Raw genomic sequence first — 25,801 nt, 5'->3', positions numbered from 1 at the left:
CAGAGGTTAGGTTATTGTAACATTATTTTTCCATTTAAGGACACTTTGACCTGTGCCCAGAGAAACAAATACATACCTATCTTATCAAGGGAACGCGTTTGGATATTTTCATTCACACTCAGCAATAGACTATTCTTAGTAACTAGTAATATACATGTGCCTTGCAGTATGCTTTTTGATAGCATTGTTTCTATTTTTTAGGGATCTAATATTTTACCGTATTTCCAAAGAATCCTGGATTAAAAGTAAATGTCTTACTCTTTTTATAACATGGCAGTTTCTCACAGTGAAAAATAAATAGAGCTGCTGCTAGGACCAATTTCTTTCTTATATACGCATTGGAGGTAAAGGTGTCAGGTTGACCTGGTAAATACGTGCAAGTCAAAGCAGTATAAATGAAGGGTTAGAACTGACTGCTATAATGTTAAAGAAATTATTCAATTTTTAACCACTTAGTAAAATCAGAATTTTCAAGGCCTATTATTTTTTCTGTCTCTGTTATCTAAATGTTTAAACCAAGCACCCCACAGCAATCCCAGTATCTGCCCATCATTTGCAATCCATCACGAGTTTTAAGGTGGATTCGTTATAAAGCCTTAAGTACATACAAACAACAGTAGCTGCTGGCAGCTTTAGAGACACAGAAGTGCAGTAATTTGGTACACGGTTGCCATGGCAGCTAACCTACATCTAAGTTATCCTGTACGCTTTTCTCAGCCATTCTCTAGCATTGTTCCTCCTGTCTGAATTGTCGTTTCCTTTTTTTTGGGACCTGCCTTCTGCAAAGCCCTCCTTTGTGCCACTTCGGCCTCATCTGCTGGCTCAGCCTTTTCATCCTGGCGTGCTCCATATTCTGTTGATATTATCTGTTAATGGAAGGGGAAGTGAGAGGAGTACAATGGTTTTCCAGCTCTCTCCATCTGTCCAGCAGAAGGAGATGATTGTCTTCCAGCTACTCTGCCTGTTGAGAGCAGCTTCTTGAAAGCTGTTTTTTGCTGAAGTAAACCACGGTGGTAACTCCCTTCAGTTTCAGGACTTAAAGCTTGCTGCAACGTCATTGATTTTGATGAAGTTACTGCAGATTCACAGTGACATTGTAAAAGCCAAATTTGGCTTTAAGACAGTGAATTTATCAAATGATGAATGAATTCTGCTCTGTGGAGACATGGCAGTAAATCAGGGTGCTATCTCTTCTATCCAGAAAACAGGCTTTGAAATGCTTTAGCAATGTTTATTACCAAGTAGTAATATTAAAAGAAAAGGCAGTGAGTCCTCCAAGCTCTTTCCCTTCCATGGACCTCCCTCTCAGGACAGTTAGAAAACAAGCCCAGTGCTATTTATAAATTCTAAGGTTCTGTTATTTATTTCTGGTGAAACAGTTCCTTTCTGTCAAATCGCTCTATTTCAGAGGAAAACCATTCCACTGGCTGTTTCTGACCAATCATCCTTTTTATCTCCCTTCTTGCCACCTCTGAGAACTAAGTTGTGACGCTGCTTCAGGGGAAGCCAGCCCAGGTCTTATCAGTTCCTGACAGATCATGGATAGCTGACATGCCTTCTGCCTATGGCTGAATGTGAGCTCAGGGTTTACAGAAAGTGAGATCAGAAGATAAGAAGTAGAGAGTATTTACTTACTTATTTTTAACGTAGTAAGCTCAAAGTACTGTCAAAGCAGAAGTTTTGTCTAATTTTTTTAAGAAGGTTCAGTTTCGGTATCAGTTTGGTTGTTTGTTAGTAATTGCCTAGAAGATGATCACTCCTGCTGAAGACTTGGCATTGCCAGATACATTTGTGTGCAAAGTCAAGAAGTGGCGATTACTCAATTTATCATCCTCATATCACAAAGAAGCAGAAAAATCCCAGATTTGTAGGGTTACAGGCCATGCTAAAGTGATCTCTCTTTTCAGGGATACTGAAAGCTATGAGATTCAGCAAGAGTTTTTTGTTCTTATTTTCCGAGTTCATTTATTCAGTCCAGTCATCTCGGGATAGCTTGCTTTTTAAAATGGACTTTCAAAATATTAAAAACAGTGCAGATACTAAGCACAAGGAATGAGATCTTGAGAGGTGACAATGAATAAACACTTTATGATGGTTTAGGCTTGCTGAAGACCTGCCCCCATAAATGTATTATGTGGTAGTTTATTAAACAACAGCTGAAGAACTAAACCAATCAGTTTTTGGAATAACTGGTGAGAGAGACAGGTCTGGCAACAGTATCAGGATTCCCGCTCTAGACCTGTGGAGAGGAAAAGGAGATACTATACATCATGGTAAATGTTTAAGAGAGAAGTGGATTTCCTCCCACTGCTTTTTAATTGTGGTATGTTATGCTCTCCCACTCTAATTTTTGCTCTTTCACTGTAAAAAGCTGCATGCATGCAGTAAAATTCCAATAAGGGAAAGCACTGCAGGCAGAAGTAGTCACGAAACTTGAAAATAAAACAGATAGTCACACTTCCCATTCAGGAGAATGGGAATGCATGACTCTTCCCATTCAAAAAAAATGTCAGATGACTAAGTTACTTATGTACTTGTATTCCGTCTGTATTGTCTAATATAACATAACAATTTCACGTGAATTGCCTATGCACAGTACTTTTCAGGGCTCTTTCCAAGGACCAGAAATACTGTTATTTGCATTGTACAGATGGAGAAACTGAGTTATGGGGAACTGAATTGACCAGCCCAGACTTCCAGCATATTGACCCCAAGGCCTTCCAGTTACCATGGACCTCTTAGCACAACACAGATTCCTGCAGTTACCAGGGATGTTATTTATTGTTTATCCTTTTGTCTCACAAAAGAAACTACTTGCCAGAGTTGCTGACAAGGAATTCTTTCATTTTGGGGGCAAAATATGTTTAGTAGTTTTTATGGCAAGCTGTGATTCATACCTTTTGGACCTCAGTCATATTTCGCACAGCATGAGAATAAAGTAAATTACATTCCGGAGAGCTTTGCCAACAAAATATTAAAGCCAATATCTGTGATAAAGCTCACTGCTATGCTTTTCAGCAGTATTGAGGGGAAAGGGAGGGGAGAAGTGCAGTACATTAAGTTGGGTGGCTATTCTTCCTGGCTTTACAGAGAGACCACTCTGATGTTTTTGTGGCTACCAATGACATGATACACACCCCAAACTCTGTGGAGTGTCAGGGAGGATGAGGTTCAGGAATAGTTCAAAAGCAAAAGCAGTGTCTGCCTGGTGTTCCCCTGTCCTGCTGTGAGCTGAGTCAGGGCCAGTCATACTGCTAAGTCCAAGAGGCTGGTGGGGGTGTTACGTGGTGAAGCCAAGGTCCTGATTCTAAACAATCCAGGTTGAAGCATGTCTTGGCTTCCTACTGCCCTGCTGGCATGGTTCCGTGGGGGAGATGCAGGAATGCAGAAAGCAGCAGAGGTTGGCTTACACCAAGCCTTCCCTAACCTGGGTTGAGGTATAGCTTGGCAGTGCTCCCAGGGCCACCCAATTCAGATAAAGCAGAAGTGGCCTAGCCTCAGCAGTCCATGCTGCTTGCTTTCCTCTTACAACCCCAAGATAAGATGACTCAGCAAACCTCTTGCTAGCACCCTGCCTCAGCCTGCCTCCTCGCCAGTCACTCGACACACCGCTGTCATGGAAGCTGGCGCTGAACTGCCTGCCGGCTGCAGACATCTCTGGAGCCCGTCCTGCCTCAGCTGCCCTGGGCTGCGCCCCTCTTGCAGCGCCGCTCTCGGGCGTGTTCCCTTCCCCTGAAATTTAAGCATCTGTGGTGATGACATGGCTGCTTCAAGGCAAGAGTTTTCCAGCTTCTTAGGCAGTTAAACCAATGGCTTAACTTCTGTTGGCTTTCAAGCGTGTCATGGGCTTCTGTGGGAACAGCACCGTTTTTTGAAGACGTGGCAATCCAATGACAAGCCACTGCAGAGGCAGGTGGTCCTGCTCCCTGTCTCCATGTGCGCTGGTCTGACCCCATGGGGAGCGGGCTCTGAACGAGTTTTGTGTTGGGTCAGACAAGTGTCAGGGTTGTGTAAGGAAAGGGTCACAGCTGTACTGTTGAGGGTAGCATGGAGGACATGCAACCACCTCTTTGGCAACAGTCAGCATTTGATTGCAACTGGAGGTTGTGAAATCGTCCGCTTAGAGTGTGCTTGTACTGGCAACCACTGCCTCTGTGTAACAGTCCCCCATCACTCTTCTATCCATCATTTCAGAGCTCATCCATCAATTATTTGATACCTGGCTTTGCTGCCTCTCAGCTTTACCCTGTTCTCCATCTTTCACCTTTCCACTGCCTACCTTGGCCTGCAGATGTCCCTGACCTGTCCAGTCCTACCGAAGCGTGCCCAACAAATGACATCTTGCCATGACAGAGCTTTGAGTCACAGGTGACAGAGCAATACCCATGTAGTTATGCCTTCTTGATTTTTGTGGGGTTTTTTTCAGTATCGTATTTGTTTATGTAACAACTGCTGAGAATAAAGATGCAGTTGTCTACAGTAGGATATCTGAAGTATAAAATATTATACACTTTTCACATTGATGCGTGTATAAATGCATAGGGAACCTGAAGGTGGCTACAGAGCAGCATCCCTCTTGTCTTTGTTTTGCATTTGAGCCACTAAGGGTTTCACTTTTTTGGTGGGTGTTATTGGGTGGGTTAATGGGAGAGATCTTCTGTAGTAATGTCCTGCCCCTGCATATTTAAGCTGGGTGTATCCCTTAAGTCCTTGCCTGCACTCCCTATTATATTAACTCTTCGGAGTAAATTTCCTTCACTAACCACCAAATCCCCAATCACCACGCTTCCCGAAACACATCCCTGTGGCTAGTGGGATATGGATGTATCGCGTCATGTTTAACTGCGCATTAGGGAGCAAAAGCATGGGTTGGGGAGGACTGAGCGTGGCTCTGAAGCCGCGCCTGCCAAGCCTCCGCCATGAGCACCTTCCCTGCCTGAGGAGGGGGTTAGACCAGACGGCCTCCAGAGGTCCCTCCCCACCTCCGCCAGCCTGATTCTGCGATGTTTGCTTCCAACTATTTGCTTTCTCCTCTCTGTTCGTCTCAGTCCTTCATGTCCTTGCTGACCCACCGCGCCGGCAGCGCGGTTGGGATCAGAGAGCAGGAGACCCAGGCAGCGTGCTGCCACAGCACACAGGTCGCTTTGCGAGGCCCGGCTCGCCGTGCAGCCCGGGCCTTACGCCTGCGGCCAAGCGCCTCTGCTTGGCCCGACGCCTGGGCACCCGCACGCCGGAGAGGTACAGGCTGGCAAGCGGGAGGCTGCGGCGGCAGCCCCGGCACCCAAGGCCTGGGCCCCGCGCCGGGCAGGCCACTGCGCCCGTCTGAGGTTTCGCTACCGCAGAGGCGCGCAGGCAGCACCTGCCCGCTCCAGCACCGCGTGCCGCAGCCCTGCCCGCCCCGGGCGCACCGGCAGCGGACGGTTCCTGCCGGGGAGCCGCAGCGCGGCTCTGCGGAGCGGCGCCCGCGGGAGACGGCGACGATCCCGACCCCGCCGCCGGCGCTTACTCATCCCCTCAGGAACGGGGCGAGGCCGGGCCGCGCCGGGCGCCCGCCGGGTGCCGCCGGCCGCTACAGGTGGGGCAGGTCGGCGGCGCGGGGGGCGCTGGGAGGTGTAGTTCCGGCGGGCGGGCGGCGGCGGGGCGGCGCGGCGGCGCGGACTACAAGCCCCAGGGCGGCCCGCGGCCGGCGCGCCGGGGCTTTAACCGCACGTGGGGGCGGTGGCGGGAGGCAGTTCCTGGTGGCGCGGTCCCGCGGCTCGCCGCTCCCGGGGGCGGCCGAGCGGAAACCCGCCTCCAGCCGCCCGGCAGCCAGGAGAAAGCCAGGGCGGGGGGAGATGCGCCTCGCCCTTCCCAACAACGGCAAGCCGCGGCCATCCGTAATTAACAATTAGCTCATCCCCAGTCACCCCCGGCAAGCACTGTCCCATGCACGCTGACCCGCCGCCGGCCCCTCGCTAGCCGGCAGCCGACGGCTCCTCCCGCGGTGCTGGCGTGCGGGTCGCTTAAGCCATGGGGAATGGGATGAACAAGGTAACGCCGCTCGTCGTTGTTCCTGTGCGTGAGTGCATGTGCGCGGGCGAGGCGCAGCGGTGGCCGGGGGTGGCGGTCCCTCCCCGCGGGCTGCCGCGGCGCCCCCTCCTTTGTCTCGCCCCTGGGCGGCGGGCGCCCGCTTAAAGAACAAAGGCCAGGGCAGGAGAGGCTTTTCCCTTCGACTTCGGGGGTCCCCCGCCCCGGGCCGAGGGGCCAGGGAAGGAGACTGTGGCTGCGCCGCTCCCTCGGGGCGCGCCTCCTTCCCAGCCGCAGCGCGGGCAGGGAGGAGGCGGGCGGGCAGGAGGGGGACCCTGGTTTCGGTGATGCTCGCCCGGGCTTCCCCTCCCCGGGCGAAGCGAGCCCGCGGGGCTGGGGGCGGCCCCGCGCCCCCAACGGTCGCTAACGGCCGCCGTGACCCCCGGCGTTGTGCCTCAGTCGGCCGCCGCGCCGGGCCCTTCCCCGCCGCGGGCCGGCACCGGCACCCTCCTCGCCTGCGTCCCCCGCTGGGGGTGCCCGGGGCGGCGGCTTGGAGCAGAGCCGGCACCCCCCTGACTTGCGGCAGGACCTGGAGCCTTGTGCCGTCAGCCCGGCGAAGTGCGGGATGAAATCGTTTGCCTTCTCCATCCCTTGCTCCCCCCTCCCTCAAACAGGATTGCGGGCTCTGCCCGCGCCGGCCAGTGCGAGCTCCGAGGGTGCGGAGCAGCCGGCGGATACGGGCTGTCGCTGGAGGGCCGGTCCCGGTGCTGGTGGGACAGGAAAGCGCTTGGCCCCAGTGGAGATCGCAGCGAGGAAGGAAGATGGATCTGTGTTGCGAAGGGTGTTGGCTTTTTGGCAGTGGGGGCTTATTGTAAGTGCCGGTTCCCCTGGCATGTCGTGGCGATTATCAGGGGACAACTGTGATTTTTCTCAGTATCTCCACCTCTGTTTTAAACCCAGGTTTGAAAGTCTGGTGGTAACTAGCCTTTTATATATAGCTTACTGCGAGGAACAGAAGGTGAGACATTTCTTCTGTCTAACATCCTGAGCTGAGTACTTTGGGAGTAGCTTTGCTGTGAGCGTGGCCTCCAACAAAGCGGAGAAGAGCTGGAAATAGTTGCTCACAAGTTGTCCAAGTCTGCCATTCTTGCCCCTGGAAGTCACACTGGTGAACATCCAGAGTGCTTACCGTGCCGCCTGGGAGGTGAAGCCTTTTCTTCCTATGGATAAAGACACTGAAATAAAACTTTAGGCAGGGGAAAGACCTGGCTGGTTAGTCCAACTGAGTTAGCGGGTAGGAGGCAGAACCTCCCTTGGTCCTTCTCCCCATTTTGGCTTTCAAAGTTTGGGGATAATGTGGTACGTAGTCACTCCTTGGCAGTACCTTGTAGGAGTGGCCATTTAGGAAGAAACACAGCTGGAGAGACTTCTTTTAGACTTCTTGTACGTTCGTAGTATTTTTCTGGGAATGTTTGAGATTATCAAAACATTTAGAGGGACAGGATATGGGATGCTAAAGTTGCAGTCTGGGGAAAAAATCCAAAAAAACAGGACAATTCTCAACCCTTTGAAGCTTAGCACTCTTCATCTGCATTACATCTTGCTATGGTACCATCTGGGCAGGAATTGGCAATCTGTGACTCCGGGCAGTTTGGTCATTTTAATTCTGTTAAGTGTTGCCCTGACATGTACCAACCAGAGCTTTTGGGACAAGCATAGCCCTACTTTGATTTTTCTCCTCCCTTCTTATGGCTTTATCCAAGAGGATGAAATGTTCAGCAGTTCGGGAGGAGCTGGCTCCTTTAAGGAGGCTACAACCACGTTGGGTACTGGCCATCAGGGTTTATTTTTGTAGGGGTCCTGCGTGTAGGTCTGGTACTTGCCACCTTCAGAATGTGCCCCTGGATCATCTGTTCCTTTTGATCTTGTGAGTCAGCGAACGCCAGAGGGGCAAGGGGAGGCATGGAGTCATCAGTGCTGATGTTGGGGGGTGTTTGCTTGACTCAGTGTAGTCTATCAATACAAATTGCCTTACTTTCCAACTGAAGTGTGTTTTTTGTGGTAGAGCTATATGCAGACCGCAGGAGAAAATAAGCAGCTTATCCGATGGTGGATTATTTCATTTAGGGAATCTCTTTGTACTGACGCCAGGGGAAGAGGATTAGTGGTGACCTGTAACGAGTATGGTAAGGGAAAGCTCCAGAGATTGCTACAGCTGCTGTGGCTGCTCTTGGATGCTGAGTCTTTCTCAGTGGCATGGTCCCCTCCTATTTTTCTGTCACGTGATATTGATGTATTTTGTAGCAAATAGCAATTGCTCCTGACTTTATGTGGCCGTTAGTGCTGATCAAGGGCTGAAGGCCTGGCATTCTTTTTTAGGTGGGGTTTGTCTTTTCTTGCTAGTTTTCTCTGTAAAATTAGCTGTGCTTAGTTTTTTTCCTTAAGCCCACCCAAGCCTCCTGACTTTTCCCAAATTAAACTGAAAGCATTGGTTCATAAATACCCTTCTTATTCTGCTCAGAGAAGGAGACTTGGCTAGTGAGTGTGCATTGACTTAGCCACTATTAATGTGCTATTAAAGTGGTTTAATTTTTTTTTTTTTTTTTTTTTTTTACATCATTTAAGTACAGGATGAGTAATGGGGTCTGACTTAGGAAGTTGGCTGGCTGGCCTGATTTGTCTTCACGTTTAATGTCTAACTTTGAGTTGTATTCAAAGTTCAAGTTGAAGTCTGTGGTTGAAAATTACAAAGATGTTTTCCAGGAGCTGAAGTCTAGCGGCTGAGATGGTGACAAGAGATTGTAGTACTTAGATTTGATTATCTGTGAACAGGATATGCTTAGTGAAGAGTTTTTCCTGGGTTTTAGTTCTTGTCCGTCCTGTTACAGTTAACTGCCCGTTATTCATGCAGACTCTTCTGAAGGGGCGAGTTGAGTGTTATCTCTACAAAAAGGACAGATAAGCCCTGTCCGTTGTAGGAGTTGATTCATAAGAAATATGAATCAGTGTGGATAGTTACAGCTGATGCAACCAGTTCTGTGGAAGCCAGCGAAGCTGCGCCAGTTCATGTCAGCGGCGAATCCCTCTCCATGACCGTGGCTCTCTCCTGTACCGCTGGACAAGGTGAGCTCATCTGCTCCTTCTACAGCGCCTGGCTGCCTCTGCAGAAGGCCCGATGACCTTCTCCGGAGTGCCCGTCAGTACTAGCGCATCTAGAAGCAGCGTTGGGCAAGGAGTTATATGCTTTATTATAAGCGTGTGCCTACGTAGGAAACAGCAGCAAAGTAGTGCTTTAAGCCATTTTCCAGAGAGGGGTATTTTCAGGGAGCACTGATGAGAAGCATTAGCAACTGGAGCAACAGTCATCCATTGCAGGGCTCTGCCTTTGTGCGAGTTGGAGAACATGAGCCGTTCCCATGCCAAATAGGAACGAAGACAGGCGTTGCTGTCCTTGTCGCTTGGTTGTGCACTCTTCTACATCTGTTGTTTAGTCCGTGGTCATTTTCTCAATGTTTTGGATGATATAAAGAGGCTACTGTTTTTATTCATAAAGCAGTGGTTGAAAAGTTCACAAAAACAACCACTTTATTTTTCTTCTCTTCTGACTCCCACCCCTTCTCTCTCACACGCCCCTAGCAGCCATCGGCCTTCATTTTGCACGGCCCGGAGTTGCAGTTGCTGAAGGCAGTGTGAGATGACACAGCTGAAAGTTCCCAGCCGTAGTCTAGTGCTGAAGTATTAGTCAGCACAGCATGAGGATTCACTTCTTTCCAGGTAGCTTTCACCCATAGTAATGTTTCTTGCTTCTAGAATGACTAGGACAACAGGGTTAACATCTGTCCTTGGTTGCACGGTGTCCTAATTTCCTATCTAGCATACAGTGTTGCTTCGTGATGCACAAATGCAAACTTCTGGATTTTTCCTCCTTTGCCAACTACAAGCCTGGTTTTTGCAACCCCCCATTGTTTCTTGGTATCTTTAATTTATAATGCCTAACCTTAATGACTGTGACTGGAATTTAAGCTTTTATCCTCTCTTGAGAGCACGTATTTGATACGGAAATAATGTCCCGGAGTCTAAAATGCTGTAGTCTACAGTGGTGGTGCTGTGATTTGAGATCTGTGCTGCAGATAGGAAATACTAGACAGCTATTTAAAATATCAGAAAGGCTTTTTTCATTTTTTAATTTTTTAAGCTTAAGTTGAGGGAGCTGGCTGGGGTGATCTGGTTGGTGAAATTCCTTCATAACTTGACTCTCTTTTGCTTCAGACCATGTTTTTTGTTTGCAGAATTTGGCCCTTAGCAATGGCCCTTGGGTACTCTGCTCTCGGAGCAGCTACGGGCTTCTGATTCCTAGCCTGGGATGGTGGCCTTGCCTCTGCTAGAAGTGCAGCTCAATCAAGTGTGCTTAAAATGATGAATCAGTCCATGAAAACATCAGTGTTGCACATGTGGAAAGGGACAGAAGAATGTTGCAAGGGTTCTTTTCCCTACTTGATACCCTGGCATTGGAAACTGCCCTGCTGATTTTTGCTGTCTTCGTAGGAATGTCAAATTTGTACAAATGAAGAGGGAAGGAAAGGGGAGAAAGCTGTCTGAGCTTATCTGTGCAAGACATACAGATGCCTGTTTGTACCAGACTAAAGAACCATTTTCTTGTCTAAGTGGTGTGGTCAAGCAACCCTTAATTTGTAAGCAGTTCAAGGTACAGCAAGGGTCCCACAAAAGCGGTCTTTCAATATTGGTGGCAGAATTGAGCCCCATGGTTAGAGCTGGTATGACTCGGCAGGGAGAGAGCGATCACCCAGCAGAGCTGAGCGGGAGGAATGTTTGCACAAACCAAAGCTGCAGGGAGTGTGAGAAGTGCTGCAGCCTCTCTGTTTTCTGCAAGGCTAGATAAGTAACGGTGAACATGACGTTTTTATTGGACGAAAGCCCTGGAGTTAAGGCAGATCAGAAGCTCTTTTGCAGGCCCTTCTGCCGGCCTGCTAACCTTTGCGTGGTAAGCTGGGTCGCCTTTCAGCAGGAAGCCTGCAGTGAAGTGGAGGCTGGGGCGATAATCCCCGATGGAAAGTCCTTCATGACTTTCGGAACTTCGCGGCTGCTGGACCGAGCAAAATGGGTGGAGTTTTCCCTTTAAATAGCTGCGCCTGAGAGACTGTTGCTGCTGTTGTGGTGACACTTGGGTGTTGCTAAGGCTTTAGGAAGTCAGCGCTGACATATCTGTATTGGTGGTATGCTCTGCATGCACTGAAGAAAAATGGATGGTATGGTTTCACCACCACAGTTCTGGTCTCTTCAAAGGATGTGGGTGTGGGTCAGTGTCTTCAGGTGGCAGAGAATGAAATTCTTGGCCAGAAAGTGTGTGTTCAGTGTGCCTGGGGGTTTTTTCACGTCCTTACTGCTGTTCCCAAGTTGGGAGGGTTGTGGGAGGGGTGGCACTGCAGCGTCAGCCCCGTCTGCGTGTGTGCGTGCACATGTCTTCAGGCTGGTCCTCAGGCTGACCTTGACACTCCCCCGTAAAGAAAGTCCTGTAACGGAGACCTGTGCAGGCCTCTGGGAGTGTTGGGGTGAGTGGGTAGATCTGGGAGAGAAACATGCACCTCGAGGACTTTCATCCATTCTCTTTCTACGTGAACACACAACTCCTTTGCAGTGATTTCCTCTATCGAAGAGCCCCAGAGCGCTGCAGCCCCGACCTGCGTGGCTTTGCGCTTCAAAAGACTTGAAGGATGTCGTTTTGCAGTGCTTTGTCCAGCTTGCTTAGCAACTTTAGGCAAATCATCTTTGCTGTATGAAGTTTCATCATTAGTTAAACGAGGGTAGCTCTTATCCTGCTGGGGGGAGGGGGGGAGCAGGGCAGGGGAAGGGTGTGTTTTGAGGCCCACTTCATATTTGTAAACCACTTTTGCTATCCTTGGAGAGCCTCCATTATGTGAGAGTCCGCATGATTAACAACCCCCGGCTGTCAGTGAAGGCTTTCAAAGCGCCGCGTACCTAGAGCCGTGTGGTTTGAGAAGGCTGCAAAGAGGCACAAAATGTTGTCACTGCTTTTTAGATTGCATTTGACAATAGTCTGCTAAAGTAGTATGTTCCATCCTGTATGCAAATTGAACTTTGTCAAATTGTCTTACCACAAGATATCTATATTTGATACTATATTTCTTTCTCACAGATTCTGCCTGGCTTGTTCATTGGCAACTTTAAAGGTAAGATTAGTTTTATCATTATCTCTAGGATTACTTAGCAGGTGTCTTAAGGTGTTGTTTCGCAGGCCTGTGGAATTCTCTGACATCTCTGCAGCTTCTTTAACCCCATCTTGCTTCATTTCTGGATTCACCTGGTAGCACTTAAAGAAGAACTTGTTTGCTCTCTCATCCGTGCTGCAAGTACTTTAAGAGAAGAAAAATGAACGCCATCTCCTCGGAGCATGCTTCAGCTGGAATTCCTAAACGCTGGCCTGCCTTAAATGATTCCTGTGCTTGGCAGGCAAGCCTGTGAGCTGGGCAGATTCTTTGTAAGGCTTATTTCAAACCCTCCTTATAAGTAAAGGCTTCATATGCCTCCTGCTCATTGCTTTCATTATTTTGGTTATTTATAACAACTGCTAAAGAGTTCTGTTATCACTGCTTCCGAGACTGATAGGTCTGCAGATTGCTGTTTGACCACTGATACTCACACTGTCCGTGTCGCGGATGTAAGGTTCTCTGGATTTTTTCCTTTTTGCATGAGGTTAATTTTTTATGTTCAGAAAGACAGAACCATATTTAGAAAACACAGGAAACTTTATGTAGACATCCAAATAAATGACCTGTTCTCAAAGCACTCTTGTTAGCAGCAGTTCCAGCTGACTGTCCTGACTCAGAAGTAAACCAGTTGTGCTACAGTCGTTTTGATACACGGAGACCCTGTATTTCCTATGCTTGGGTACAACAGCAAAGCAGGACTCATAGGGGCTACTGCGATATCCTGTCCTTCCTGGTCTGCCTGATACCATAGGATCATAGAATGGTTTGGGTTGGAAGGACCTTGAAGATCATCTAGTTCTAAACCTGCTGCCATGGGCAGGGACACCTTCCACTAGACCATATAACAGCTGGTCTGTTAAGGTTGGACAACACCTGCATTGGATTTAGATGGTGCTGTACCTCCTCTCTGCCTCATGCCCACCCTTCCTTCCCTGCCTGCCTCCCCATCCCGAAACCTGTGAGTTTGGTGTTTTTTGCCCGATTTACCTGCCTCTGGGCCTGCTCACCCACGTTGCTGGTCCAGTGCTTGCTGCCCCTTGGGAAGTGGAGCCGATAATCTTGAGAGGCAGCCCGGAGGTACACGTGAAGTTAAAAGCTTCCTTTTGCCACGCTGCGGTGCAAACACAAGTACAACGGCTAGTGTGTGAGAGGGAGTTAATCATGCCATGGTAAGGAAAATGAGAGGATGGAGGTGAGTTTATACTGGTGGAAATAGGTAATGAAAGAAGAAAAAAGAAAGCAAGTAGGAAAAAAAAAGGAAAATAAGGAGAAGAGGATAGTTTTGAAAACACTTTGGACAGACCACTGCATGGGCCAGTGACAAAACTAACTAACTTGGTCACAGCCATGTTGCTTCCTCTTTTTGTTTGGTGTTTTTTTTTTCCTTGTTTCTTTCCTGTCAAGTAATTTAGGAGAGGGGCAGGATGAGAGGATGTTTGATAGCGGAGTCCTTTAGGTTTCGCGCTATCTGGGAGGGTGGGCAGGACGGACCCCGGGAACATGGCTCTCAATCTGCCCCACTCGCTGTGGCAGCCCTGCTGGTAAGCCCTTGACAGTCGCCCGGGGGAGCAAAACTCAGCCAGAGCATCTGTTTCTTGGTGCAGTTCTGTTTTCAGCTGATGAACAGTTTGACCAGCTGAGGGGAGTTGGCCAAGGCTGCGGAGTGAGTCAGTGTCTCTGCCGATGCCAGGGCCCACGACCCCCTGGCTCGCGCTGCTCTGGCCGCTCAGCTGCACACCTTGCAAATGGTCCTTAAATGGCATGTCGGGTCACTTCTGCGCACAGAGCAGAGGTGTGCACGTGAAGGTGGTGCGAGTGGGCAGTGTTTCTGGGAGTCTTGCTGAAAAAAAGCAGAGGCTGAAATGCTTCAGCTACCTCCATAAAAGAGAGTAATGATGGGTTGGCTTTAATCTCGGTGTTTGTGTTACGGAGTCTGTTTTTTAAATTGATTACAAACACAAACAAAATGTTCGTTTATTTATTGCTATGACCTTTGCTCACATTGAATTTAATCACTATGTTCTACCGTCGTGAGTATCTCTTGTTATAATCTCGAATTAGTTATCCTACCTGGAGAGGAAGAGAGAAGATTGATGTTATAATACTTCACTAATACAAAAGCAAACTTCTAGAATTCTATCTTTTTCTGCATCCCCTGCCCCTCAACACTCCCTCTGCCCCACTGCTTAAGAGCAATTGCAGTGAGTTCTCTGTGCAATGAAGTCATGCCGTTTAAGAACAGGCTGTTGGTTAATCACCAGTGTATTTTTCTGGAGGAGTTTGATTACCATGTTCTTGGGGCACATTCTGATTTTTGGCAGTTTATCAAAAAGTGACTAATGAATTTTGAGACTGCCATAAAGGGGATCATTGAGAGAAATACTCAGCAGCATATACAGTTGGGATTGGTTAGAATATCCTGATTTGGGCAGCTGAAACGTCTAGATAATTCTAAAGACATGGGTTTACAAAATTATTTCCTGGAATGCACTTTTGAGCAGTCTTCTATTTCTTCAGCTTGAGACCGATAGCTTGAATTGAATAAACTTCTATCTTGTCAGTAAGAGGAGTAACGCTGAATCCCCAGCGTTGTGCATCTCTCCGGGACGCAGGGCTGCAGCATCGTGGCACTCTCCGGGTCCCTGTGCAGCAGGTAGAGAGGAGGGAGCTTCTCCAGAAGGTGAGTCAGGGGAATCTCTCTGAATCGCTGTGATCTGCCCTCTGGAGAATAGCCTCCCCTCCTTTCTCCAGCCACTCTTCAGGGAGCCTGGCCAGGCAGGGTTTCCGTAGCTAGGTCAAAATACTGTTCTACGCACGCTCCTGTGAGACCTCTGGGGACACTGACAGACTGGGAAGAGGCACGGTTGTTCCAGATGGGTGCCTTCCTGCTGAGTGATAGCAGGATGTTAAAGATGTTAAACACTGTAATCCTGGAGGGCAGTTGTCTGGAAAAAGCATTCAGCACTTATTCCGATTGGGGAATTATTATTCAATATTCAGCAATATTTCTACTTTATGTATAAGGTTTCTTACTGTCTTTTTAGTCCTTAAAAATAATCCATAACAGAGGAAGCGCAAACTCCTCTGCATTTGACTGGGAGATAAACGGAGGCCCAAGAAAAACCTGTGAAATAGATCTGTGGCAGAAATGGGAGTTGAGCTTGCTGCTTCTGGTTTGTCCGCTGCCGCTGCACAGACTTTTAGGCATATAGAATGAGAGGGGGCTTTTGTAACCATCGTAGGGTCTTTAGGGTATAAAGTTATGTGTAGTTGTGATTATGGAAAGCACTGAAGTACATGCTGAAATCCCCCTAAATACACAGGACTTGAGTACGTCTCTGGAAACCTTTCCTGAAAAAGCATAGATCTTGGCATGTGCTTAAGTGCTTGATATCTTGTAAGATTTATAAGCATGATTCTGCTCATCAATAGCACATTAAAATTGTGGTATGTTCCTGAGAGAGCGTATTTGAGATTGCACAGCTAGAGGGCAGAAAAAATCAAGAAGAACCACGGATGTCCATACAAAATACCAACACTGAGTTTGGTCTGAAAGCCCATAAGGAAACAGCTCTCAGGCTTCTTCAGTGAAAGTTAAGGAGGAGTTATTTCTTTGCAAAGGGGAGGGTGGGGGGCTGAGAGAGAAAAATGAGGGAAGAGGAAGTTAACTCCTCGTCCCGCCTCTAGTTTGGGGGGAATTTTGGTTTGTTCCAGTTGTACCTTACAGATGAAATTCAATCCTCCCAAAAGACAAAGAATTGATTCTGGGATTGCATGCCCACGTGACTTCTGCACTGGAAACCTGAGGTCCCTTGAAAGGCACCTGTGCTCATGATGAAAATAGGTGCTTTGTTCCTTAAGAGACTGATATGACAGGGCTTTTTAGGCTGTTTCTCTGCATAAATAGGAAAAAATACCATTTCTTCTGATAGGAGGTTCTAAATGGGTGCTTGTTTGGTTCCAAACTGAAAGGTGTGGCAGTAGCGAGCACCAGAGACTCAAGAGTGTTTCTACCTTGAATATTAAAGAGCTTGTGTCCTTCCTTGCTTGTAATCGTATCTGGAAGATTCAAGTTTTTCCAATGGAATATTTGGGGGCTTTTTGATTTGAAGGGGAAAGCCACAATATTGAGGTTTAATTCCCCCCAAAGAATCCAGTGTTGCTGTGGATGAGCTGGAGAGTCTTGGGAAAGTTTCTGCCCTTCCCGTTACTAAGTGTATAAAAAGGCAGTGCCCACCAAGTGGTTCTGCTGTGTTTCTAGATTCAATTAATTCCTGTTATCAGCTGCTTAATGTTTTTGGGGGAAAGTTCCCTTTTCTAAAGGCTTTATTTCAGGTACTGAAAACAGGAGAGGGTGAAGATACCATTCCCTTTTTCAGGTTCATCTTTTGAAGGAAGACATTTTGTAGGTACTCTCATTCAAGAGGCTACTGGACCCTTTTCCCCACTTTTCTCACTCCCCAAAAAGATCCTTCTGAGAGGCTGGGACAAAATATGTATTAGAACATAGTGTGAAGTGGGTACAGGAGATGTGCTTAGTTCCTCTGTGTGTGTGTCTCTCAGTGTGGATCACTGGACTTGAACAAAGCTCTCCTTATGGGAAACCATTCTCAGTAATAGGTCTTAGTGCTCTGAACCACTGGAGATTAGGTTCTCCTTTAGGTGTCTATCTCTAGTTCTCTCCAAAGCAGAAAATAAAGTGTAGACAAAAAGTTGCTTTATTTAAAAAAAAAATAAAAAAAAAATCTGGTGATGATGAAACTATAGTCTCTATACATCTGCAGATTGAGACGTAATACTGTTGTACGTACTGGGCTGACTTGCCTTCTCTAAGCACTTACCTTATTTTTGTATACATAACAAAAAGTTTTATATTGAAAACTTAATACTTATTAGCTTACTGTGCTATAGGAGCATATCTGTCTTTTTAGACTAACAACAAAGTTAGAAATGTGGGCTTTGGAGGAGGAAGAAGGGAGGATGTCTTTAGTTTGGGATAGCTGGCTAATGGGAGGAAAGGTGACAAAATGAAAATAAACTAATCTCACTTATTTTGTGGGGACGTTTAATCTTCTAAATTCACAAGTGAGTTGCAGTTAAATGTTGCAGATCAAGCCCATATCACTGTAATGTGTTTTTTTTCCTGTTCCTGGCAGGATGCTTTTGTATTTTGTTGTTAGTAGAGGTGAAAAAGACTCTACAGCTATTTCTTCCCATCTAACTCTACAAAGGGAGAAATCTTTATTCCTCACCTTGCATCTCTATGGAGGTACTAAAATACTAAAGTAAGAGAGAATGGTTTTATGTACGTTTGAGAGTTCATGACCCTAGTACTGGAGTCCTTCAGTCATTGATGTGTCTTAATAGCAGTGGTTGGACCAGTATCGTCTCCCTTTTGCATATGGGGGGCGGAAGCACAATATGATAGGTGATTTGCTCCCCAGCCACACAGCAAGGGTTCCCAGAGCTGCAGGGAAACAAAATTCTGACACCCCCGCGGGTCCCATTTTGATGACTTTGCCATTGCTTTTGCAATTAAGTGTTTGCAGCTCTCTGCATATGAGTAGGGGTTAAGCTAGGAGTCATAGGATGAGATTGAGGGAAAAGCAGCTAAATATGGGTGTGGGAGGGAAAGAGCGAGAGTTCCCTAGTGTGAATTGTGTCCCTTTGTGTGAGGAGAGAGATACCTGAAGGCTTTACTCAAAAGTCTGCATCAGCTGAGAAATGTTTCACTGTATGAAACAGAATATTAGATAACCTATTGTGAAGAATAATACCACATTTGAGGCACCCTGTAGGGATGCACAAGATGGATTCTGATAGGCTTCTTTCATCTTTAAATTTGGAAATAGGGTGTTTCACGCTGTGATTTCAAAATGTGAGCCTGCATGTGGTTGTACAGCACTGTGCTACAGCAAAGAAGTTAGAATTGCTGTGGTAATGGTGATTCTTCTGGCTTTTGGTGGTCCTTTACATAACCCCATAATTTTTTTTGTGTAATTTATAGTATGAGACCGTGAGTGACAGGATATCTCATTTGTACTCCTGTTTAAATAGTTTTGTGTGTAGTATCTATAGAGACTTATGGCAGGTGCTGGGGGAACCAAGGGAATTTCCCCTTTGTAAATGGTTTAAAGTTTAGATCCAGGTAGATTGGCTGGGAAGCTTTTTCTCATCTACTTTTGTGACTTGAGTGGTTGCTTCCTAAATATATTGAGGACCTGCTGGTTACCCTGGGATATAGGTCTGGGATAGCCATTTCCAGCTTGTTTCTAGGAATATCTGAAATCTCACTCTTTTACTGTATAGTTTTGATTTGTTGAAATTCCTTTAGCCTAAGTCCTTGGTTAACTGAAGAACTAAAATCTTTCAGTCCTTTTGAGTTGTACTGTGTCCATTAGGCCTTTCAGACTGGTTCAAAGCAGTCAACATTTAATTTGGATCATATATCCTTTTAAAGCTGTTTGCCTTGTGTGGCAAGCCATTTCTTACTGTGTGGGTCATACTGATAATTAGAGATTGGGGTCTGGCTGTGCTAGGTATGCATTAACACCGTGAGTTCCAGCCAGCAGGCTCTGAAATCTGCCCTTAGCCGCCGGAGAACAGAAAGCAGTGATTTTTAGGGACCCTTAGGCTGGTTTCTGGGATTCCAAACCATTGCTTGCTTAAGTGTTTTCTGAGGAATCAAGACTGTCCCATAAACTGTTGAAAAATCTGAAGATCAGGTGGATTAGAAGACCTCTCCTGGCAAACATTAGCATTGTTTCTTTGAAATGCTCACTCTGAGATTTCTAGGAAATTTTAATTGTTCTGTGAAACTAGACCTTAATTCTGTTTCAGATGGAATTTGTGTTAATTATCTCCTGAAAGATTAGGCATCTGTGTTGACTGTGCAGGCTTGACCAGTAGCAAGTGCAATCAAGGCAGTTTTGACTCTTTTCTCTATTTTATTAGCCTTATAGAGAAGCTTTCATAATTGGATTAGGTTTAAATTTTATTGCCTTTTATTGTGCTCACGTGGATCTTATCTATGGGGCAGTATAATTAAATGTCCAATTCCTTTGTGATGTAGAAAAGGCATTGAAACTTTGTAATAGAGTGGAATAAGATGAAGCAAGAGATGCTAATTGAACTCTTGCACGTACATAAAGTATGTACAGGTGATGCTATTGTTATTTTTGTACCTAGAGAGAGCCGGTTTGAAACCTCTGTGGTCAGTGCTCTTTTTTTGTGTGCAACCAGGCTAATGTGAACAGATTGTATGGGCAGATTTGGAAGGCAGGTGTTCGCATCACAAAACCACTGCTGTAATTGCCATGGTGTGCTGTGCCATTCTCAAGCAAAAAGGTCAAAAGTAAATGGACAAAAACTAATTTTTACCTGTATTAGTGGTTCTTCGAGGTCACTTTCTGGCATGCTAATCGTTTAGTATGGGGAAAGTTCCTTACTGATGAGAGATAATTTATTTTACCTTCCTTCTCATAGAAACAAACGTATGCTTTCGCAGTATCTAGCATCAAATTTTCAGTCGCCCCAGTTTGCTTTCCAGTTTTGAATGTTTGAAACCCCTTGGTTACAGGTCTAGGAACCACCTTTTCACAACTGCACTTCCTTGCTGTAGTGTTTTGCTTTTTCATACATTCGATATCTTTATCATCTGTATCTCTCTTCGGACTTAAAATTAGGGTATGTATTGGCTAAATGTACTTTTTCCCTACTAGTCCGCAGGAAGTATGAATCTAGTTCTTGTTTTGGCTTGCCCATTAATACCTCAATTCAAGTGATACGGTTGGCTTCACTTCTCAGACCTGGATATCACAAGGTCTATTTCCCAAGTGAAAATATATCTCCTGAAGGGGGATTTGTGGGTAGAGAGGAGGTAAGCTATTTCTTGTACAGTTCTGACTGCTTGTTCAGATGGCCATCACCTGCACACAGGCATACACAGACTTATATTTCAGATGCAAAATACATGAAACTTCTGACTTAAGAACACATTCCTGAGTCACTTAAGCTTGTTCTTTATATAGAATATAATTTGTTTTGGAGTTAGAAGTGTGTCTTCCCGTTACCCGCCCTGATGATGGTGTTCTAGAACAGCTGCATTTGGGGTTTTGCTTTACTTTATGAAGCTTCAAAAAGAAATGTACCAGTGATAAGTGATTTTCAACATGCACAAGGGGAAGGGGAGTAGGCTATTTCAAGAGATTAAAGAAATTCTCTTCCTTTTTTCCCTTCATCACAGATGCCCGAGACGTAGAGCAATTGAGTAAGAATAACATTACGCACATTCTTTCAATCCACGACAGTGCCCGCCCTATGCTCGAGGTAAGAGGTGTGGGAGACTCCATGGTAAATCCTTACTTTGCAGTTGACTGTTATAGTCATCTTGGGGTTAATTTCTTGTTCTGTACAATTGGTGTTTTGAGACTGATTTTTCTTGTGGAAATGTTTGACAGCTGTAGTTTTGGGATCGAGTCACAGATTTTGTTGTTGCTGCTGTTATAACAACAAGAAATCTAGCTGACAAATACATATTATTTATATAACACAATATATATAACACATCTATGGGGATATATATATCACACAATATATATAATGCAATAATATATATGTAAAAACCACAATAACGGGATTGTGTTATTAATAGTAAAGGTAAGTTTCCTTCTGTGTGGAGTTCAAGCATCGCATAAACAACAACATTCCTTCTCCCTCTTCCCCACTACCAACCCTCCTTTGTCCTTGGGCCCCTTTCTTGAATCTTTATAGCAGGTGCTTATGTAAGAGGTTTGCAGTCCTTTTCTGTGTAAAATAGCCTTATTTAGGCTTGCGGTATGGGAGGAACCTGTGCTCCCTCATATAATACATCTAATAGAGCAGAGCATCTGTAGGTCTCCAGCACTTTAACATGAAGTATTATGCCACGTTTTGCTGAAGGGAAGCTGATCTGAAGAGCTGAAATGACTTGACTTGCTGTGTCATCTTGAGCAGTGAAAGAGCTGGGATCAGGCTGCGGGCCTCCCACACTGGGCTGTTGTGCTTTCTTCTTTATGCCAGCTTATGTTGGAAGGAGGGGAGTTTGGCTGGGCTTTGCTACACCTTAAAATCCTGCTATTTGATTTATGTTGGGAACTGTTGTCCCCTTAAATTTGTTTATTCCTTCCCTGCATTCCACTTTTCATGAAATACGGCAAAATAGTGGGTAGGGCAGTTACTGGTGTTGCCCCTCAGATGCTGCTGGGAATCTCTGCTTTTCATTCTCTTAACGTAAAAAGTCTCTAGTGAATTCAGCCCTTAAACTACAGAATTGCCACCTCTCCCAGGCAAGTCAATAGGTAAGCTGAACAAAAGATGCCCCTAGTATGTCATGATTAAAATCAAGTGAATGGTGAATTCAGGGTTGACCTTGAACTGAGAAGTGTGTTGAAGCAGAACTTTAGCTGTTGACTTCTATTGTGCCTGATGCTTAAGTCTGAAACATACTGAATTTCAAGCCCGCTCTTAGTTGAAGAGAGAAACAGTTGTACTGAGTAAGGAAGATGTAATGTTTCCTCTAGGGTGCTGTTCTCTAAAACGAATAGGAGCAAGCTTTGTTTTATTATCATGATTAGAAAAGTAGGAAGACTAATTATGGCACAGATCAGCTGCAGCCTCAGGCCAGTGTTTCTTGTGGTGGTGGTAGTTTTGGCAGCCCACATGCCACCGCCTCACTTGTGGTGGTGCATCTGTTTGTGGGGCTGCATGGTAAATAGATTTGGGAGCTTTTGTGGGTTAAATATAACCAAGTCACCATTTCTTCCTCTAGCTACCCCCACAAAAGGCATGAAGGATTATATTTACCCAGATCTGTTCTCAGTCTGCACAATAGGGTCTCGAAAGTTACAGTGACCTGGGAACAAGTAGTGGCTTGTTGAGGATGGACTTCCTTTATTCACTCCTGCACCTAAAAGAAATATTTCTCCAGCTGTGTCTTCTATTTTCTCAGCATGCAATATACTCCTTTATGTGCTGGTGATCTGGAAAACAACAGTTAAAACTTTTTTCTCTAGTTCTTAAAGTAGTGGAAGGATTGCAAGTTCCATTTATTTGGGAGCGGAGATGACTATTAATTACTTTATCATTCATGGTCTTACTGTGTTGCTTGTTTGCAAATAAATGCTTCTGTTTAGGAACAAGGGCCTAGAAAAGACCTGTTAGGTTGTGTTACTTCCTTTGTTATTTACATCTTTGCCAGGTTGTAGGTAGGTTTCTTTACAGCTTGTGTATCCACATTGTCCTTGGGGCTTGTTCTCAAGTCCACTGAAGTCAAATGGGAATGCTTTTCCTACGTGTCTCCCTCTCCCCTTTCCCCCCAGATTTCACTCTTGGAAAGTGAGGTCTTACATTTGTGTTCAGAAATCCATCTGATGTTATTCAGACCTTTAAATATGGAATTGCAGTGGTATGAGAATTTTTTTTTCCTGAGGTTCCCTGTTTTGTGTGTGTGTATTTATGTGAATGTTGATCATCTGTAAAAAGCTGCCTTTTCTTGGAGTGTGGTAGTTGCATTTGTCTTTTGCTAACCATATTTTATCTCAAGTATTTCCTAGTCAACCTATAGAAAATGCTACAAACATTTCATTAAACAAAGTTTTCGGTGCAAGCCATGGAAAGTAAGTGTTTTTAGATATTGAAAACTCAATAGTGTTGTAGTAACATGTTGTTAAAGAGAATTTGGCCTTTTTTTGGCTGTCTGTGGAACAAATGACTATGGATGCATACCTTAGCTCTCAAAGAGGTGACAAATTACCCACATCTTGCTTCTAAGATTTTGAAGTTTCAGTAATGATTGTTTTGATGCAGTAATACTTCTGATACAGTGCTTAAAGCTGGTGATGGTGGGTAGAGAATGAAAATGACCAATTTGTCTTCATGGTCCATACTCAAGAAATAAAAGCAAACATCAGTGTATGTGGTGAACACTAACTTGCTACAGATCGTAAAATTATTTTCTACTTTAGTAACTTACAGCATTGCCCCTCTCTGTGATGTTACAGACCACTTTTAGTTGATTGTGTTTAAAATATTCACAGTACCTTTTAAAAAGTATGCTTTCCTCTATGCTTTATATACTGCAGTATTTGAATATATGTTGCTTTAGTTCCTCATAGCTTACCAACTTACTACAAAATGATTGAAGAGTTTCACAAAAAATACTTGTTTTATCGGTTTAGGTTTCATAGTGTGTGTCTATTGAGAAGTAACTTTAAAAAAAACCCAAAACCAAAGAAGAATGTTTTCTTATTGAAATTTGGTTTCAGACATTATCTCAATGATCATTTACAAACCTTCATGGATGTCTGATTTATGAGTGGCTCATAATCAAAGTTTGGCCTTAGGAAGTTATTGTGTACTTTCATGCTGGAAAAAGTAGGTTTAAAAATCAATTGGATTCTAAGACTTTTTTTATACCTTTAGACATTGACAGGCTGCATTAAGTGCAAGGCATAGAATTGTTTTGTAAGACTTCAAGTGATGTAGACTGGAAGGAATTTGCCAAAATCTGGCCTGAACTGTATTGCAGTATTGCCCCTTAGTTCTTTTTGTATAAACTGTTTCAAGGAAATTTTTCCTCTAATAAACCAAGCCTGAAATTAATTTATATTTAGAGAGCATCCTGAGGCTATTATTCCAATGAAGTACACCATTGCTACACAGGATCTTAACCACTTAGGTAAGCGTTTTGTAGTTTAAGGATGCTCATTTGTAACTTCATCAGAAAAAAAATATAGGTAGCTGGTGACGTGTCCCAAGAGAAAGGACTGCATGCTACGTGGAACAAGGTTTGTTATTTCAGATGCGCAGAAGTCACCTCTTGAGTAAGAGTGGTGTCCCACAGCATCATGTGTGTTCCCACAGAGGCAATAGCCCTGGTGAAACAAGTTGGCTCCTCCAGAGCACTTTGGATGGCTGCCCACGGAACACTCACAGATGTTTTATAAATCCACACGAAAGCCGTATACAGAGGAGAATACTTAGGTTTCTTGCCACTTGCTTTCTAATCTATTTCTCAGCTAATTCAGGTTTTGAAATCTGTTCAGAATGTGAGAGACACTGGAAGGCGGATGAGGAAACAGATATCTCAGAGTGTGCTTTAAATAATAGTGTATCTGGCAGTGACTTTGTTGGATCTCTTGGTAGAACTGCCTTTTTAAAGCTGGGACAAACAGCTGTTGGGGTTGGAGACCAAAAGATCTGACTTGTGATAGCCATATATCCTAACCAAGCTGGTGCAGTCAGTCAGAACCCACAGAGAATGTGGAAGCACTTTTAACTAATCCTGAGCAATTCTTCCTCCTGTTGCTTCAAAGGATGCCAGCTAGGTGTTACTCTGCTGCATTAGATCTGGAGTCTAACAAATTTTGTGCCAGTTGACCTAGGTGAAGAAGTTAAAGGCAAATCTTGTTAATCTTGCCTATAAGAATCTGGTTGCAGGTCCTCTGAAGCTAAGAGTGTTCCTCTGCAGATTTTCCAGGTGTTTGACCCTGTTCTGGGGGATGTTACATGGAGATGAATGTGGGCCCAAACCAAATAGGATGTTGATGTGGATTGTGCAGCTGCTTGAAAACAGCTGCATCCCATTCTGGAAAGGGCGTGCTGTGGTGGACAGTTAAGTCCAAGCAGCTGAACTTGCAGCATCCTTAATCCTCACTCTTACCCTTCCCTCCCCTTCCCCCCAACCACATACATACACACACACGCTTAAATACTGGCAAAAGCAAGAATGCTTCCTCCAGTGCGTTGGGTGGTGATTGCTATGTGTAATGCAGGAGGGAATACAGCATGAGTCCTGGGGGACGAAGGGGTGCTAGAAGGTCTTCTGGTCAGACAGTCATTCAAGCCCTGTCCCAGAGAGGAGTTATCCACAAAGAGAGACGGATGGTCTGATGACAGTCTGTGGGTTCCCATGTGAAGAACCCACCTTAGAGAACAGCGTGATATGCGTGGCTGACAAACGATGTCACACAGATTCCGACTGAAAGTAAACAAGGCTTTAACCGTGAGGGTAAGTAATTGCTGAAATATATTGCCAGAGGCAACAGTGGATTTTCTCACGTGCTCCATTTTTATGTGGAAGTTGAATCAAGTAAGGCTGGGTTACAGAGGTCTCTGAGCTTTGCACTTTACAGTCAGAGCATTGCACAGCCCTTGGTCCGTCTGAGATGCTTTGAGGTGCCAGTTGTGATGACTGTTGTGTGCATTGTAGACACCTGTCCATCAATCAGGAAATGGACTGAAACTGCCAGCTTCTTTCACACGGTCCACCACACACTTGTCAGTTACTAGCAATTTTGCTGTTGCTTTTGACCTGCACCAGAGGTTTGATCTAGTAAATGTATGAATCCTGTTACCAGTTGCCTGTGGTTGTGGAGTCCTTTGGCATGAATTTATTTATAGCATTATCATTATCAGACAGACCACTGCTGCATCACGGGAAGCTCTGTATGCTGCACTCATCTTGGAGACATCGTAACGATCACAGTGATGTAGATCTTAAATCAACA

At 45.3% G+C, this 25,801-nt stretch overlaps 1 protein-coding gene across 1 annotated transcript in view; it reads left to right on the top strand.

The window, feature by feature from the left end:
• The first annotated feature begins 5,946 nt into the window (after positions 1–5,946).
• Positions 5,947–25,801, top strand: part of DUSP22 (dual specificity phosphatase 22) — a 44,084-nt gene continuing 24,229 nt past the window's right edge. The window contains exons 1-3 of the mRNA XM_059836241.1: positions 5,947–6,030; positions 12,182–12,215; positions 20,500–20,582. Coding sequence (XP_059692224.1) covers positions 6,010–6,030; positions 12,182–12,215; positions 20,500–20,582 — 138 coding nt within the window. The 5' untranslated portion in view covers positions 5,947–6,009. The remainder of the gene's footprint in view (positions 6,031–12,181; positions 12,216–20,499; positions 20,583–25,801) is intronic.

The sequence above is a fragment of the Gavia stellata genome, chromosome 3 (genome assembly GCF_030936135.1).
Source record: "Gavia stellata isolate bGavSte3 chromosome 3, bGavSte3.hap2, whole genome shotgun sequence".
In the NCBI taxonomy this organism is placed as follows: domain Eukaryota; kingdom Metazoa; phylum Chordata; class Aves; order Gaviiformes; family Gaviidae; genus Gavia; species Gavia stellata.
This window is presented reverse-complemented; position numbering and strand designations above follow the sequence as displayed.